The sequence below is a fragment of the Acanthaster planci genome, linkage group LG03 (genome assembly GCF_054643075.1).
Source record: "Acanthaster planci isolate LZ-2023a linkage group LG03, COTS_SCS, whole genome shotgun sequence".
NCBI classification, from domain to species: Eukaryota; Metazoa; Echinodermata; class Asteroidea; order Valvatida; family Acanthasteridae; genus Acanthaster; species Acanthaster planci.
The window spans coordinates 17,038,767-17,057,985 of NC_141779.1; the positions used below are offsets into that span (position 1 = coordinate 17,038,767).

Below are 19,219 nucleotides of genomic sequence, written 5' to 3' on the forward strand. Positions count from 1 at the left end.
CTACCATCTTTTTCATATTTTTTTAATTAATCTCCTCTGCTTCGTACAAAGCTCAAGCATGACATGTACTTCACTGGATAAAGTGTCAAGTTACGTTACGTTACGCAGTGTTGATTATTTTGACGTTTTCTACACAGTCATTCTACATAGCAAAAAGACCCTACATGACAAGGTGACTCTCTGTAGGGGGGAAAAAAATTACCAGCATGCAAATTGTTAACTTTGACCTCATGACCTCATGCACATCATCATCGTCATCATTGCACCAACTTTTAAACACTAATTAAGATATCTACATCAATACGGAAAAGACGAAGCAACCACGGGAAACATTTCACCAAACCTATGAAAACAGTGCTCTTGAAAGCAGACAATATGATTTGAAGTATTTATTTTCTTGAAACAAATGCTCCAGGCACAGTTTTTGACCAGATATTTTTCCCAGGGAAGGATTTAAGATACAAGTCATACTGAGATGTCTTTCAAGTTTGTTTTTACATTTCAGAAGCTACCCGGTAAACCTTATTCATTAAATTCTGCGGTTTAATAGAAACAAAAAAAATAACAGTGTTGTGGGGACTTTTAGCACCACTCCCCTCATGCTAGACAACAGCAGCTGGGAGACTCACTGATTTGTGTACACATCCACTGAAGGAACAACTGGTGGGTGAATACTGAATTGAAGGCTTCCCGCACCCAATTTCTCTTCTTTGGCGATTATCTATTCACTAATGTCAAAGTACAAGTTTGCCAATGGTAAGTTAAACAGGCAAGACACACGCAGAACAGCATTATGTCACAGTGCGAGCAGAATGAAGGGGAGACTTTTACATGTATAAATAACAATTGAAAACATGAAATGTCACTCAACTTCCATCAATTTGACCCTTTTCTCTCATTCCCATTAGTTAATATGACCTCATTTATGAAAAAATGGGAAACACTGCTGAACGATAAATCTGGAAAAAAGGAGATCTCTCCCCAAGCACCCATAATATGAACAATACAAGCCACTTACATGTATGCACTGTAACAAACATAACGGATCTTCCCTTTTACGTTTAGGGGCACCCAATTCTCGTTCAATGTAATAACTAGTAATGACCTTTCATGAACTGAAGTGTCTGTGGTTTAATTTTCAGCTCAATTCAGCATGTTCCCTTGAACGGCAAAATCTTGAGGGATACTGCTGTGAAAGTGATAATCGCATGCAAATAACTACATAAATCCCAGCGTCTGTTTTGATCAACCCTAACCTTCCCCAACCACACAGAATTAAACAGTAGTAAAGTGTTTAATTCTGTGGGGATAGGTCTGGTAGGCCCATAACAGCTGGCTTTTGCATTGGGTTTGGCATAGGCCTTCCTCAGAAAAACAAAGTCCAACAGCCTCTGTGCACAAAGTCCCATATAGGTGTTTAGTTTTGTGTGAATGGGGAAGGTTAGGGCCAGCAACCCTAGGGGGTTAGGGTTAAGGGAATTCCAGGTAATGTGTGCATGACCAGTCTTAAAGGTTTGTGTCAGAATGCCTCAAAAAAACAATGCTGAACTGTCTCAGCAACTTATGAATGAAAATTTATAGATCACAAAAGAATTATCAGTTAAGTCTCTTGCGAATAACCTTGCAGGTAACTTGTGTACATACACGTACATGTACTTTCTGAAATAATATTGGAGGGCTTCAAAATAAATATTATAGACTTCGGCTTTTGAAATATTTGGCATTACAGGTACTAAATACATTTTAGGCTGTCTACAAATAGCTTTTAAATGTTGATCAAGCAGACTAGTGTTTATGACTTGAATAGAACTTGACAGTGGAACACTTTGTTCCAGTTCTAGAACATAATTCATGAAGATTTGTTGGATATGGTGATTTGACTCGTAAGTCAACCTGAAACAAGTTATATATTATGCAAGTGGACTACTGAAGTTTAGGAAACTAGGGCAAGGAACCATGACATTTTCCAGGCAATTCTCATTGGCAAGTACAAAATTATCTGGATATATGTTTTCATGAACTTTTAAATTTGCCTATATAATTTTGAACAAAATTGCTCAAAATCTCATGGGAGTTGGTGGGATACAAGCCAACGTGAAAAAATACTTTACTTCATCCCTGCTGACTGCAACCCCCCCCCCCAAAAAAAACGCATAAGCCACTCTCGTGTTTGGTAAATGGAACTGTCTTAGTTCTATCACCAAGTATTTTAAACTGGTTTGAAACATGTAACATTTACTTAATTCAGTGAACTGAGCTGAATTCCATTTTGAAACAAGTAGTTACCACAAGGATTCTTGTTTTTTTGGTACTATTATCAGGCATACTTTCTGCTGGAAATTTAACCAGGTACATGACGTAGCCTGCTACTGGCTTTAGGTTCGGTTCACTCGAAGGTGCTGTGAAGGCACACAAACTAGCTTTCCGCCATCAAAATTCAGTAGTCAAGGATTTGCAATTGAATGTGCACAAATTTTGTAGCATTGATGAGTGCGTCTTTCAACAAGTGTTCACGGAGGGGAATGCACCGACATGTGGGAACTTGTTTCATGGAGTGAGGCCTCATTCATCGTGAGAGAACTGTGTCAGATTTACACTGAGGCAAGTGACTGGCACATGTACCCCAGGTATACAGTAATATCCTCATATTGACGTGTGCATTGATCTTATCTTATGGTACATGTAATTAATTAATTGAATAAGTACATGTGTGCCTGAACTTGGAAAAGATACTACGAAAGAACACAAGTAAATGTATTGGAAGCAAATGGTCCATTCTGAAAGAACAATCTCACACAACACAAACACTTCGCACGTACAACCACATGTACATGTACACGAATGTGGATTCTACAACTTCTCTAACAAAGAATTGAATTTCTTTACTTTCCTAAGCCAAGGTACATCACCCTACTTCTTTAAGAAAAAAGTTATATCAACAGGAAAGCCTGGATGTACTTAAACCAGTCTTAATTCACTGAACACACACTCCACAGACTCAAAGGTAGAAAATATGGCCATGAAACGTGACTGAGTACAGTATGTAGATCTCACCGAATGTTGCACAAATGAACTGGAAGATATCATTTTCTCTTCCATCTGAACAAACGCACAAAATGAATTTATTACCAACGTACTGTACCAAATGCAACATCAAATTGGCCGGTGGAAGAAATGGACATCACAAGTCATCACTCACTGAAAGGAAGATCAACTGGGTACTGAAACACTTGGTTTTTTTTTTGGATTTTTTTTGAATGCTACAAATTACTGCAAAACATAGCTACTGAGAGAAACATGCAAAAGTTTGATACATCAAAGGTCTTCTGAGGAATTCCCCCCCCCCCATGAATCATTGGGTGTACACATCTGGGCAAAGTAAGCCTGCATGAAAACATGCCTATTTGTGTAATTCACTGATGCCTTCCCTTATGCGCAGACAAAATACCCCCTCCCCCCAAAAAAACTGCACCAAGCACAGATGCAAACAGGAAATTACAACCATCTTGCAATCACTGTCAGTCTATCAGTGATGCATTAAATGCAAAATGGAACTTGGCTACGTCTACATCTGTACGACGGAGAAAGAGAGAGAGAGAGAAAAACATTTATGTGGTTTGTTCAATTTATAAATCTAGTAGACTAACACATTACTACAGAGTATTTACAAGAACGGCATAGAATGACCATTGAGTTGCATTCTGTGGCAACTGCTGGTTTCTACAGCTGAATTCTGTGAGTTTATTTCTTGCATGCATTGACAACGTCCAGCTTGAGTCATCCGTTTGGGTTTACGTACTCAACATTGCACATATTCCCTTGTAAACTGAGCACCTAATTAAAAAAGATTTCTGGTTTTACTAACCTTGTGAAATTCATGAATAAATACTTGAGTCTGTCGACAGTCATTTGAAATGATTTGGAACAGAGTTGAGAAATAAACGTGTATACATGTACATGCATTCCTGAAACTGAAAGCATTTTTTTTAATGCACCCTGTTAAAAAAAGGGACGAAACAAAACACGCAAAATAGAAAGGGCAGGTTCATAAACACGTTTGGTGTATAGACTATCTTGTGATCTCTGAAAAGAAATATAAATAACATGTAAACTTGAAGATGTTTAAAATACTGCTTTGAATGTGACAACTGAATTAACATGCAGCACATTTGATGTCTCTGGTCTCATTTGATGACCAAAAAATACAGGGTTGATGGCAAGAGTATATTGTTTCACTTATGCTTAAAAGCTGCTCTTTCATCGTTTTTACAGAATAAATAGTTCAGAATATGTGACTGACTTCTTTTTTTTTTCATTTGGCATGGTACAAGGCTCTATTCTGCATTTCTGATGTCTATACAATACACACTATATGTACAAGTGTACAATGTACAATACAAGTACACATGCCCAACCAGGCCAAGTCAATGTGACTATGAAAATACTCCACATTATTATGTATTTAGAAATTACACAAAACACTACTAGAATTTTTCTCGAAATCATACATAACATGATTCAAGAGATATGTACATAAAATATCACTTCTAATTCTCTCTTCATGTCCACCATTTTTGTCAGTGTACAACGACACCAACCATATGAACTTTTTTAGTAGGGACACATATCTTCGAAATCAGTCAAGAGTCAAACAATAGAATGATTTTTAATCTCATAGAATTTAACCTCGTAACTCTACATAAACCTGGGTCCAATTCATAGTGCTGCTAAGCACATGATTTTATGTTTACAGAGTATGGGCATACTTCATGGAGACTGTAAGCAGTAAGCACAGCAAAAAGCATGCTTACCTCGGAGGAAAAATTTGTTTAAACTTGGTGATGTAACAATGAAAATCTCCATGCGCACCCATGCAATTTTTGTGCTAAGCACAGTAAGTGTGAAGTCTTTGCTGTGAAGATCCTTTTTGTTGAGCCAAGTTTTGTGCTACGGTTATCCCCCCAATATGGCTTAACGGTAAGCAGCGCCGTGGAATTGGGCCCTGAACTGAGCTGAATTGGATTGAAACTGCATGTGTGTAGTCCTCTGACAAAATCAGAACAGTTTCTTAATACAATGTATACATGTAACTGCCATGTGTCAAGCTACATGTATGCTACTCCTTCAACCGTTTGCTTGCCTGTTTGTGAATTTTCCCATACATGGACATTTTTCTGTAAAGTATGTACATGTATGAGGCTTTTTCACTGCGAAAACTACTCCTTGAATAACACGTTCTTACAAGGCTTGCATAAATTTAGAACGCACTGAGTTTGTAGTGCTTACAAAGGTAAAGAATTGTGACACTTCTCACATCATGGAAATAAACATCTCTGGCAATATTTGGCACTTCTTCTGACTGACTGTATTTGACAATAGTTTGGTCTCTGTGACACAAAGAAATAACTGATAATATTGGGTGGCTGAGACGTGTGTCTTGGAGTATTTTAATGGAAAAAGAGCACCAACTAATAACTGGATTGTAACCATTCTGAGCAATCATTCTGAGGTTTGCTCAGAGGTGACAAATGTGATTCACATTGGGGGGTTTTGTTCCGTTGCAGTGGCATTTGAGGTAAATACCGTAGGTCACATGAATTGAAAATTTTTACAGGAAAGGACAGGAGGACTGCCCCTTTAATGGAGTTGTTTTCATTTCAAATCAATCGAGGAGAGGCAACAATTTCATCTTTGCTTTGATCCTCCACTTTGTTCGCAGAATCAAAACAATTCATGGACTGCTTCCTCTCGCTTGTGTCACTCTGTGTAAGCTTCACGTCGGGACAGTTTACTGTGACCATACCTGACACTACTGCCTCGGCGCTGCTACAGTTCTGCAGCTCGTGAAACTCCGAGTGATTGGTGGTGCCGTGAGCAAAACTGTCCCCCATGGGAATGGCGACCGAGCTGATCTTGCTGGTGGCCAGCTCCGTCTCGTCCAGGGGGTCGATGGCATTCAGGGCACTCAGGATGGTGTAACTGCTCGTGGTCGTGCATGGGGTGGAATCCGGGGTGGTGGAGGAAACGGCATCCTTGTCCACATGTATGTGGCACTGCTCTGTTTGGCTTATGCGGGAGTCCATGATCATGCTGCTGTCATAGCCGCTGGGGCTACTCGAGGCACAGGGCGGGGCTTGCGTGACGACGTTATCACCAAAATTACCTGAAAAGGTAGTAATGTGGGCGTTGAGATCTGTGAAAGTGCTGTTGCTGCACAGGGGCAAGCCTAACTGCAAATCAGAGCCTTCATCTAATGTGCTCAGCTTGCTGTTGGGGACCTCCGTGAAACTACTGTCCGCCGAGCTGGTCACGCATATGTCAGAGGCCTTGCTTATTTCCGCATAAGTCGGGGATTCCTTGAACGTAAACTCGCCGCACTGGTTATACTGGTAGCTGTCATTGGAGCTGGCATCAGAACTGGAAGTCAGAACACTGTCATCTGACTGGGAGTAGGTGGCCAGAGAGGGGACAGGATCACTACAACCAAGACCAACATGGTGGTGAGGATGCAGAAGGCCATCGTTGGAATCATTATAGTGCAGCATGCGTGGAATAAGGTCCTGCACATTCAAGTGCTGCTTAACCTCCACTGGGATATTACCTTCTACACCTTGACCACCATACTGGTTGGGAAACAAGTGGTTTCCTTCTACTGTTGAGCAACCCCCTTGTCCATTGTTGTAATGGCTTAATGAGTGGGCGTACCCTGTGGCTCCGTTTTCCCTTTCCAATGACGAGTTGTCGCAGCATGGCTTGGTGCAGGAAGCTAGCGTGGTGTACTCCTCGGGAGTTCCGAGCGAGGCACTGCCCACCTCCTCTCCCCCGTCACTGCTACTGGGCCCTTCTTCACCGTTGGAGTCCCTGTCTGAGTCCAGTCGCATGATGGTGTGCAGGAAATGTGTTCGGACACGGACGGGATTGAACTCCACCCTGCCCGTGGGATTGCCGCAACCTTCCTTTGTGCAGCCGCATGGGAAGGACAGACGGTCCACCTGGCACTTGATGTCAGCCTGGGCGCAGGCGCACGTAGCTGGGTTGCAGATGTTCCGGCAGTCGCACCCGCAGCTCTCTCGCGAGACCCGGATTTTCTTCAGGTCCACTTTCTCCACGTTGTCCACCTTTTTGACGCCGGCGAAGCGCAGCAGGGCCCGCCGCTGCTTGGTTGGGATGGGCTGCAAGAAGTAGTAGTCGGAGATGTTGATGCTGTTGAGTTCATCTTCGATCTCCTCCTCGGAGATGTCCTCCAAGTCTGTGACTCCACTCTCCAGGAGCTGCTGCTGTCGCCTCTCAATCAGCTGCCTCTTGAGGATGATGCGGTGAATTCGTTCTTGCTCTTTAGAATAGTCGCAGAGGGAGAATGACTTCTTCAACTCATGTCTAGGCAGCATTCCTAACAGGACAGGGAAAAAGATCTGTGATGTCCAACCAAACTCTTGATAAAATAGATTTACAGTTAAGTACAAGCCAAAAAGTGATGAATATCAGGTTTAATTGAAATATTGCTTTGCTCCAAAAGCTGTCACAGGTAAAGAAATGTGTTAGTTTTACAGTTTGTGAACATGGTCCTTATATGACTTTGGCCTGAAGTGTAATTTGACAACCAAAATTAGAAGTCATTGCAGCGATGGCACAGCGTTCATACACAGGTGGTACACACTTCTTACATTCCTCTTTGACCAAAAGGGTGTCGTAATTTGCCAAATGCATGTGCGCGTCAAGCTGAAGAATGTGTGGCTGCTGTTATGGTATCAAATCAGATGTGTCAGTTGGTCAAAAAAAATATGCTTCAGAATTTTTTTTTGTATGTCCATCACACTTGGCTGGCAGTGCAACAATAATAACCGCGCGATTACTAACTATTCTCCGAGTTCCAGTTATAAACTCTCTTAAGTTCTCCATCTACAGCTCACATGACTCAGTTTGAACAATTTCACAAATTGCCACGAAAATTTCAGAGTAGAGTTATACCAGGTAGAGTTACCCCAACTGTAACCTGGAGTCCGAGAACAGTGGAACACAGCTGTAAAACTAGAAAGACCAGCTTCAATGCCAAATGGCTGTTTGCCGGAACACCTCTGCTACTCTCACGAAACAGCAAGTTTAAAGTTCCTGGCACACATCTTCAACACACTACGGAGTGATGAATCGCATATAGTTGCCACATCAGGAACTGAAGTACTGTACATGTACATATACACAAAGTCTACACTTTACACATGTATGTTACTTCATGGTGTGTCAGAACAAGTGTCAACTTTTGTTCCAACAATCACAAGTTTCCCCATCTACCCACCTAGCGTTGAGCCACCCTGGCTGGGTACGGAGGTAAAACCCTGAGAACGGCGGAAGTAGTAGACAGTTACCCCATCAAAGGAGACACACTTCTTCTTCCTGGATGGTCCGAGAATACTTCTAATGGCAAAATCTGACAGGAAGGGGAAGAAATTTTAAATCAAACTGGAGCATTCAGGAAGTCTTGTGGTCTAAACGTAGGGGGGAATGCGGGTTTACATACTGAATGAATCATTCCATTTCTCCTGTTACACATTATTACTGATCCCACCACTCTAATAAATTCCTATTCTGGTTGAGGATGTACATGTACTCCGCTACAGGATACAGTTTTAGTAATACCATTTGATGGCTTCGGTACATCAGTGGCCAGATCAGCGGAGTTGCTGCAGCTTCCCCCACTCCCGCCAGCCTCGTCTGGGGAGGACGGACAGGAATCCTCTGAGGGGCTAGGCGAGCGCTTCCGCTTGTTGCTGGGAGGGACGGGGCAGGTAGACTCGGGCAAGAAGGTTGCCATGGTTACGACAGGCAGAGCAAGAAGAAAGATGGCAAGCACTGGCTGGGTGGCATGTATACAGGGCTTCAAGCTGGGAGGTTAAAGGAGGAGTCGGAGGTCAGAGGTTACTAACAGACATTAATTAATATCAATCCAACCCCAGCAATAACTGACACTGCAAACAGTCATGAGATTCTAGAAAAAACTGACCTGTTGGATTCTACTGGATTTAAACTCGTCTAACATTACACTTTTGTGGCATTCAGGATTAGTAAAAAAAAAAATGAGCAGCTTTCATAAAGCATCCTGTATAACATGTCAGTTTTCCAATCAAGTCTTGGTTTTAGGATCTTCAAGTAACTCAAGTCTAACCAACATTTTACACCAAAGGGAAAATATGTGTACCGAAAAGGACAATCCCACATGCCAAATACCGGTACTGTAATTTTCAGAATATAAGCTGTGGCTCATACATTGATTCACGCTGAAAACTGTCTCTGCCGCTTATACGCCAGGCAAACTTGAAGGATAAAAATCAATCACAAAAGCCGCGTACGGCGGCGCGTACCACATGCTAGGGGCGCAGTCATTTATTCGTTGGTTGTCATTTACATCTGAGAAATGGAACTTCGGAGAATAAAAAAAAATTGATGAGTTGTCTGGATTTCGAGTTAACGGAATTCCTCGAGTCATGAGTCAAGAAACACATACGTGAAATGTGAAGGATAATTACTTGCTCTGTGGCAACATTTTTAGCGATTATTTTCCCGCTTTTTATTTATTCTCATGGTGTATTTTTTTAAAGACAAATACTTTTTTTTTATTGTTGTATCCTAAAGATACCTCGAAATAACCGGATGTAGTGTTGTGGACAGTTACAGAGGTATTTCTATAGAAAAGCCTATTCTTTTGGCAAGAAACAGTCAGCCTACGAGATAAAACAATCTTTTGACTGAACTGACTTTGACTCACATGTACCAAGATTTTATTGTACGTCCCCCTGAGCCCTGACGGCATAACTTTTGCTGACCGCTGGAAAAAAGGCAAGAGCTGATGCATAGTCCACGTAGGAAAACCATCCAGCCCACAAAAAAAAATTAAATTTGAGGACTCAAAGTTCACTTTTTTGTGGCGACACTCGTTTGCATTTTGCTTACTTTTATTAGGATTGCATGTGTAGTAGAACCACTGACATACTCTTACATGCTGCACCCAGGACGATGACCTTTGTGGTTGGATCGTCAGTGCTGGGGTGCGGCTTTTACACCAATGCAGCTTATACGCCGAATTTAAATCTTAATTTGCTGATTTTTGCATGCTGCGGCTTATAAACCGGGCAGCTTATATTCAGAAAATTACGATAACAAGTACATGTACCGTGTATTTACATGTACATGTACTCCACATGTGTACATGCAGAGCAGAAGCTGCTCACATGACCACTGTCAAATATACTTGCTATTACTACATGTACCCGCGTATTTATTGAAAGCTACCGGTACATGTACATGTACACATACACGCACTTCAATTTTATTTCTGATGAAGTCACATACACTGTACAGCAGTTACGCAGTTCACTTTGAACAAGTATAATTGCTATGCAGTTTTTCCTAATACTGTTTTTCACAACCCAAACAGTAGCCAGGCAAGTTGGAACATGTGGGCCATAAACAGGTATACGTACTCAGCACAGGGTGATAACATAGACGCAGCTTCCTGTCAAATATTAGAAATATCCTGTGCGGGTCCACAGTGATGACGCCTTCAATTAAGGACAGATCACAGAATGTTCCATACATGACCATAAAAGGAAATCTGCCGTAATCTCAGCCACTGCTGGCTACTCGTAAACTGTACCTTGCACTACTTCTGCTGAATGATGCTAGGTTTTTTCACAGCTGTCAACACACATAACATGTACCATGGTGAGGAAAGACACAAAATTAAAACTGGTCGAAAGCGTCCCATTTTTGTTTTGGTTTTGCTTAATTAACAGCAGCGCAAATGGAATTTGTGAAAATGAAGTTAGTGTCCCACGCACCATGGGGCCTCATATTGCTGTAAGGCATATACATTTACATGTGCATGTACTGTACATAGGTTGCAGATTCCATGTCAAATATCAAAAATTCTTTGAGGTATAGATTTTAGATTCCTTGAAATTTTCTGTAATTGTTTGGTCATGTTAGGAAACTACAAACACCTGATTTTAGTGTTTTGCGTTACGGTTTGTGAGTTAGAGGTTGATGAACTTCTGATTGAGCAGTTCTCACAAATGTGAACCTCTGTATCTCCAGATGTAGGAATCTTTGATCAGAGAGTTTCATCTTACATTAAGACTCATGACCAAAGAAACCATCTTATTTCCAAACTATGAGACAAAAGTAAACATTTCAACATGAGGTCAAGCAAAATGAACTTTGACCTTTGACCCCCATGGGCAGCTAAATGAATTTTTTTGGGGGGGGGAAATTTTGGATAAGAGTGTTCCAACGTGTACATGTACATAAAAGCAGATTTCTTCAGTGCTGTGTAAAAAATGAATGAATTTTTCACATTCTTAATGCTGTACATGTGTGTACATGTACTTGAGAAGTGAGGCATACCATACACGGTTAACAGGTAAAGTTCCTTTATTATGTACTGTTCAATCACATGTGCACTGCAGTTTGAATTTCATACAAATCTATCTTTGTAAAAATTATTCGAATTGTTAATTAAAGTCCAAGGGGCTATCACTTTACAAGGGGCTTCGCTCTACATGTCCCAATGCAACAGACAGAAAGACAACATGTACATGTACATCTACATAAGCCTACAGGTATGGGTTTCTACTTGGAGCTGAAAGAGGGCTGTGCGTGTAGAGTGTTTAAAAAACAACAATCTCTCTTGAGGAAAAACACATGCTCATTAGCAAGAGTGAAAAATTATAACGAAACAAGTGTAGTGAATTAAATCAATTGATCATATGATGCTACACACATACTGTGGTACATGTACATGTACCTAACAATCCTGTCCATTTCAAATCCAACAAATGCTGTACAGTATGTCAAATTGTATATGTGTGCACGTACACTGAAGGTCCTTTCTAATGCTCTTCAGTTTATGCTATATTAATGTAATGACTTACATGTATGTCATGTTTGTATTTGTACAAATTCAGAGGAAAAACACCTAATGTGTGCTCCCCTTACTTTTTATTATTTAAAGAACCTTTTCTTTTGTTCTCAACTGGTTATTTAATAACTTTACCCACAGAAATTATCAATTTCAATATATGCATAATATTCATATTTTTAGGAGTGCCTCTATTTTTGGTGCCTCTTTTGTCAAGTGCCCCCCATTTAGCAAAACAAAACAAAAACTCCCCCCAAAAATTGAAACACAAACAAGAAAACAAGAAACAACACCAAACAAAACACTGAACAACACACCGCAAACTATCAGCAGTAATGACATTCACACAACGTCTAGTCTGAAGCAACATCTGCTGATGAAGTAATCTCTCAATTGCCTGGTTCAATTGCTGGCCACCAGTGTCACAAAAGATCGCTCCGTTTGCAATCACATAATTATGGAAATTAATCCAGGCGCGAATCCATATTCACAGGTAACTTAACAGCCGGGGCAGCGGTAGCTACTGTGCAGCCATCATCAGTCAATGGACAGATTGCTGATTACCATGGCAACTATGCATGTCAGTTGTTGTCATGGCAACAATGCCTCAGGGGACTGGAATGCTAATGTCATTTTTTTTCATTGTGAAGAGGGTGTAGTGGGTATATAAGCCTACCTAGTATATGCAAAAGTAGTACAATACATGCCAGGCAGTCATATGGGGGTACATGTATAAGGTTCAGTAATCAATAGCAAATGTGTTGGCAAATACATGTATCAACACTATGAGATGTACATTTGTGTACATTAAATGTACGTGTACATGTGTTCAGGAGCCTACCTGTACATACCGGTATGTACATTGCAAGAATATAACCAATATGTACGGAAAGCTGGGTCCAATGGGCCACTGAAATATTTTAGAGTTCAGATTATATTATAACATGTGTAGCCCATCACAGATTATTCCTTCACAGTCCTACATGTGTATATGATAGATTATTTCCAGCACCAAGATTTGACGGCAATTATTTATAACAGATGCATTATGCAAGCATACCAAAATTGAACGCTGTTTGTTCTACATGTATAAACCACCAACAATCTTATCCACCTTGCCATCGGCTGCACTGCATTATAACTGATACCACTAAACCTAACACAAAACTGATTGACTTACAAGGCCAAGGCACTGGTATTGTACATGTGATTGGCATACTATGACTGACGTACATTATACAGGGTACATTTCCTCAACAGTGATTAAAAAGCCCTTCTCTCTTGATGACCAGCAACCCCTGTATTCAACACATGCACATGTACGCGTACACAGGCCACATTCATTCCTGTGAAGATTGCAGCCAGCCACTAATGCTGGGAACAGTGTTGGCTTGGAATTAAAAAAGGGGGCTGTGTACATATTGTAGGGCCTATGCTATTTGCAGTACATCTGTAATATCACAGGATTTACATCTTCAACTGAAAGACAGAGCTACCTGGTGAATACATTATTTCTTTGCGGGTACGGCTAGAGCTGACTATTTGAGGTGACGACCCTACATGCCATGAATACACAAGTGGCTCACATTGCATTCCCTGCCTTGAGGGGGAGCATGTACAGTACATGTACATGTGTGTATATGCTGCTGACTTAATGACAGCCTGTTCATGATGCCCTTACAATTTTACACCTATGTGTACATAACTCCCCTGATGCATCAATATTAGTTCAAAGGCTTACACTGATTGATAGAGCCAAATTAACCAAAAAACTACATGTATCTGTATGTTCTTTCAGCAACACCTTGGATTTACACTTGTACATTTTCATACCGGTATACATATGTACATGTACATGTATATACATTTTTTGTGATTTCTACCTGTAATGAAAGTAAGGGATTTTTTAACCACTCGTAAAGGAACACTTCCTTGTGTTCAATTACTGACAGCTGAGGAAAATACAAACATACAATACATGTAGCTTTAAATCCCTTTCAGTTCATCATTCAGTAAATCTGAAAATGGAATTTACAACTGACTGTTGCTAAGACCACGGAGGAAGAATTCACAGGGGAAATCTCTACAAACAGCTGTTACAGGTGCATTCACATTTGTAAATGGAGCTCATCAAGTTATATTCATGAAATCCAAGCTTATGACTACATGTAACAGTGAGCCTGTGTTCAGTGCTTGGACTGCTTGCAATGTATGCTTTGTCTCCTACCGGATGTTCCACGTTTTGAGCAGCCTTAAATTGCCTCATTAAATTCTTATTATGTGTAAAATTTATACAAACTTGTACATGTCTTCATTTTTCACTTAGGTCTATAATTTTGAAGATGACAATTTTGAACTTCGTAAACTGAAAATTATGACAACTGAAAAAGATGATGATTAATGCTGTCTCCTTTAATCAACAGCACCATTTGTAAAAAAATACATTGTAGCATGTTGTGTGAGTGTGTGTCTGTTAACTTCCCTTTCTCAAAATGTCACAGGAAAATAACAATGTGCCAGCCTTATGTACATGTGTACCCTGTAGTCATTTTTCACCAACACTTCTGACAAAGGCTGTTATGATCTAGTTGTGGTTTACTTAAGTGCAGCTAACCATCAAAGGTCACTCTATTCACATTTGAAATGTCAGGTTCTAAGAAAAAAGGGTAATTTTCCAGAATTTGAGAACAGCATCAAAAGTAGGACGGAAAGTACTCATTTGCAGGGCCTACAAGTACATGTAAATGCCAACATATTTTCGATCTTGATTGACAAATCATTAAAAAAATGAATCCATTCTTCGATTGAATACTTAGTACAATCAATGTTTTATACACGTGCAGCTTCAGCGTGGCTGCTTAATTGCACGCAGTGTTGTGACTGTGTTTGGATTAATGTACAGACTTGAAACATTGAGTGGCATGTTGACACATGCATGAGTATGGTACAAATGTATGCACATGTGCTTTTCTCACCATGTTACTCTCAATATGTGTACAATTGAATATGATGCCATATAAACTCCATGTATATCATCTAAACCCACCAAAGTGCATTTAACAGCTTGTACACTCTCAACAAGTAAACTTGGTGCTCATTTTCACCGGTGCCAAAGGCAAGCACATACATGTATTGTACATGTACTTGTGCACCCACTGCACGTAAACACAGACAACCCTATCTGTTTCTATTCATAGCTAAGATGAAGTGTCCGGCCAGTGATTTCATATCCTGCACAGATTACTGCAGACATCCATGCTGCCTGACTTTATTTTTAGGACTTGAGCCCTCATCAGAAGCATGGGAGTGAATCACAAGCTGGGCTCAAAGAGAAGGATCAACTTGGTAAATCATGGTCAAGTCCTTCAAGACCTGTGCTCCCATTTTACTGTATAAATACTAAAGACAGTTTAACCATTCCTGTTGGTCAAGAGTGGACAGTCGTTAACATTTGGTACAGCACCGGCCAGCTGATCTATGAAATCTGGTCCCTTTTTCCTTGTTTCCTTGTTACATGTACACTGGCTAACATTCCTGTCTTCACTTCAATGTTTGTGCAAGGCTACCAGTGAGTCCGCATTTGCGAGTCCTAAAGTTGTCGCTCCTCTGGCACATCATGTTTTGTGCCACCTCAGGGCATGTGCCAATCTCCATGTACACATACATGTAAGGGCTGACTTCGGGCGGCTTGTTCTCGTATGTTCACGAACAGCGCGATTTGTTGTTCTTGGGTTGATCGCTCGAACGCCGGGAACGTACAACCAGTTATCGCTGGTAGTTAGTCACAAGCAACATGCAACATGGCGCCGTCCATGTACATGTGCGTTATTCGAGAGTTAATGTTTCGTTAACTGGGCTGAATTCTTTTCTGTTTAAACAGGAACATTCATTTCTGTGTTATGAAGAATAATTAATGTTACTTTTGCAAAGTTTCCTATTATCTCTGGTGTTGTATGCCATCGCTCTATTTTTTGCCATGTTTGCAGCTGTTCACAAATCCAAATCTCACAAGTTTTTCCGTGTGTTCTTGTAAAACCCTGACGAGGAGGTGGTGTGTGATCCTGCTCCGAGAACAGTGTTCTTGAGTCGTGTTCCCACCGTTCGGGCGTGAGAAGAAGAAACCTGTGTTAAGAACAAGCTGCCCGAACTCGACCAAGGAGATTGTGTACGACTACTCAAGAGAGGCACACACTGATACCGTAACACGGCTACAGGGATGCTTGGGGGAAAAAAAATGGAAGTGACACTGTTGGACAAAATTGTTGGAAATTTGAAATTGTTGTGACCAGCTGATCCTAAAAAGGAGTTTCTTTAACAATGGGAACACCAGTGTCCATAATCAGCATGCATTCTCCTTTCAGACTAGCCAAGCATATACATGTACATGTATATGTCTTCATACCCTACTTATATACACATGAAATGCATTCAGACTTGAAACATTTTTGTGTGCATGTACCCTCTTCCACAGTGCAAAATAGTCTAACTTAATCTGCTTGTACTGCAGGATGTACTAACAAAATCTGGCTGTTTTGGGTACACAGGGTGGACTCATGAACTGATTTGCCGGTGCCCAAAGTCACTACCGGCAGGTGTATGGCACAAAAAACATACCAGTACCAGTACATGCTCGTACATGCAAATCCTAACACGCAAACAAAGTCCAAGAAGTGTGTGGCAGCTCGTGGGTTTAACCTTGAACTTGAATGCTGTACACAGCCTCTTGCTGCAGCTACCGTACATGTAAATCATACCCCCAGAACGGTGGGGTCCAACGTCAGCCCCTCTCCCGCGGGAGCAGGGCGGATGTTGGACCCTACAGTTCTGGGGGTACATGTATCACTCCTTGGTGGCATTCCAGATGGTTGCAGAATACATGTGTGAGGTTAGGGTGAGAACTACCATGCAAATATTGTGTGATTGACTCCAAAGAATCCGTATTTATGGTATTAGGCTTTATATCAAAGGTTTGCTCATGCATTCTGAGTTTTCAACATTCAAAATTTTAGTGACAGGAAGTAAACACCAAGACCCCATCCCCACTCCACAATGGATGAAAAAAATAGTCTCTTGCAGCAAATAAACAATACAAATCAACAATTTACTAAGGAAGACAGCTTTCGCATTTCGCGAGGAATTTTTGATCTGTACAAAAACAAAACAAACCAAAATACCCTGTTCCAAGTCATTCCTGCAAAGTGCTCAGAGATGCAGTAAAATCCCAGGACAAATTTCACAAGTTGAAGCATTCTGAGAGAAGGGTACTTGTCTCAAGTACATGTATGTCTTGATGTGAACACCGACCATGATTTTGACTTATCGTCGTTTGCGAGTTAGCCACACCTCTTTCTTACATACATGTGTAAACCTATGGAGTTTTGTACGTTGACTTTTGTCTCAGATTTTGTGTCCCTTGTCCACTTCGTACATCATGAGATACATGTAATTGAACAATACTTTGATGAGTTTCTTCATCTTAGCCTTGTTTTTACACCTGCGCTGTGTTTAGAGATGCACCCTCTACAATTTGAACCATGAAATGTTTCATGAGGTGACAAATTCACACTCTAAAAATGGAAACATACTGTGCATGCTCGTCTTCTGTATCTATAGATTCATTGTGACCAACATGACCAAGCAGGATTTCTGTGTGATGAAGTGGCAAGTATCTCAAGCAGTTAAAAGCCTAAGTAAATATGATTTTTAGGACAATACAGAAAATTCTAAAATCTACTTAATACCGTACAATGTAACTACTGGGCTATCACATCAGAGACAAGCTTTTCAATTCTTGGGGCTTCAAAAGTGAATGCAATACAGAGATTCACAATAGTGCGCCACCAGGAGTTTGCAATGCATTGGCCAAGCACAATGCACGAAATCTGTCGACCCAATGCACATTTGGAAAGGGTCAACACGCGTTGCAAACTCTTGGTGGCGCACTATGGGGCAGCACGGACATCTGGGAGTTTCACAAAATGGCACGTAGCAACCACATCGTGCCACTGAAAACAACTACAATGAGCACGCACGTACGTACTGATCAAAGAAAAGATTGTGTAACCCGATCCTCTGACTGGCTGGTGCGCACGTACATTGCCATGGTCGCTGATTTCATCGGCGCGGTACCTGCCATATTGCAACAGTTCCAAATGTCTACACTGCCCCATTGTGAATCGCCCATATTATTCATCCATTTGTCAAAATGATCATCTATAGGTGTACTATCAACATACAGACATAAGTTTTTAAAAAATAGTGAAATCAAGAATCTTACTGATGCCTAGTCATGTCTGGCACATGGCATACTACAAAATAAAATTCTACAGTATGAAATAAACCGACAATCTAGCCGTCTTTAAATGCATTCCATTCAAAAACAATTTGCTAGAACTACCAAAATAATTATGATTAGCACGCGCGCACATTCCTATCTAAATATCTCCATGCATATACAACACGCGAAGGCCCTACGTCGACACGCATTAACGATGTTAACACTTCAATCTCAAATCACTTGCCCTCAAATACAGTGCGATTTCATTACCTTTATTATTTTTACTCAAAGATTTTGACGGTAAATGGCATTTGTGTTTACTCTGCAATGGCAGAATATACACAAACAGTTCAAATTGACAAGGAAATGTAATATTACTTACCGGAATTTACAGCATCTGGCCACTATGCGTGCCGAAAACAAGGATTTTTCCTTTGCGAATATTGTGGGTATTTAATTAGGTGGTAAACCGTGGCATCAAAGACGTGTAAAGGTGTTGTGCGGGTACCAGCAACTCTTTACAATGCGCCTACGCTTGTTGACAGGGAAGAAACCACTATATTTCCAGGGGTGGGAGATAAGTTGAAACTTGTACAAATAGACAAGGATGCCGATGTATTTGTCTTAAATTACAAACTAAAATGTGAAACTTATAAAAAAATAATTGTTATTAGCGATAAAGTAAATTTTATTTCTAACAACCTCTTTCAAAATGAAGTAATTTTGCGGTAAATTACCTCTAGTTTAATAACCTTCAAGGGTCTGGTTTGTTGCCCAGTGTGCAGAACTTGAATCATGCCATTTTTTCCCCCAGCTAGACTTTGTTCATACGGACACAAACATACTTGTCAAACCTGCAAGATACATAAGGGTTAATGACCCACACAATTCAGGAACAAGTTTATGCATGTTGAAACGCACATGGCGTTTGTTTACATTCTTTGCATAGTTGTGCCATTGTTGTGTTTGGACCGTCGTGATGATTGTTCTCGTCACAATGCGTTTACCCACGTGGTACATACAGAGTTGCC

General features: G+C 40.7%; 1 protein-coding gene across 3 annotated transcripts; it reads right to left on the reverse strand.

Annotated features, from left to right (window-relative positions):
- Nucleotide 1: 1 nt before the first annotated feature.
- On the reverse strand, nt 2–19,015 carry LOC110990616 (uncharacterized). 3 transcript variants are annotated; one of them, XM_087134043.1, is made up of 4 exons: nt 18,926–19,015; nt 8,635–8,879; nt 8,294–8,425; nt 2–7,390 (listed from the first exon to the last, which is right to left on the reverse strand). In XM_087134043.1, the coding sequence occupies exons 2-4, from the start codon at nt 8,807–8,809 to the stop codon at nt 5,658–5,660; spliced, it is 2,040 nt and encodes a 679-aa protein (XP_086990169.1). In that variant the 5' UTR covers nt 8,810–8,879; nt 18,926–19,015; the 3' UTR covers nt 2–5,657. The 3 variants fall into 3 exon arrangements, with proteins under 3 accessions (XP_086990169.1, XP_022111390.2, XP_086990168.1); XM_022255698.2 differs by lacking the exon at nt 18,926–19,015 and adding an exon at nt 18,571–18,679; XM_087134042.1 differs by lacking the exon at nt 18,926–19,015 and adding an exon at nt 18,189–18,275.
- Between the last annotated feature and the right edge of the window lie 204 nt (nt 19,016–19,219).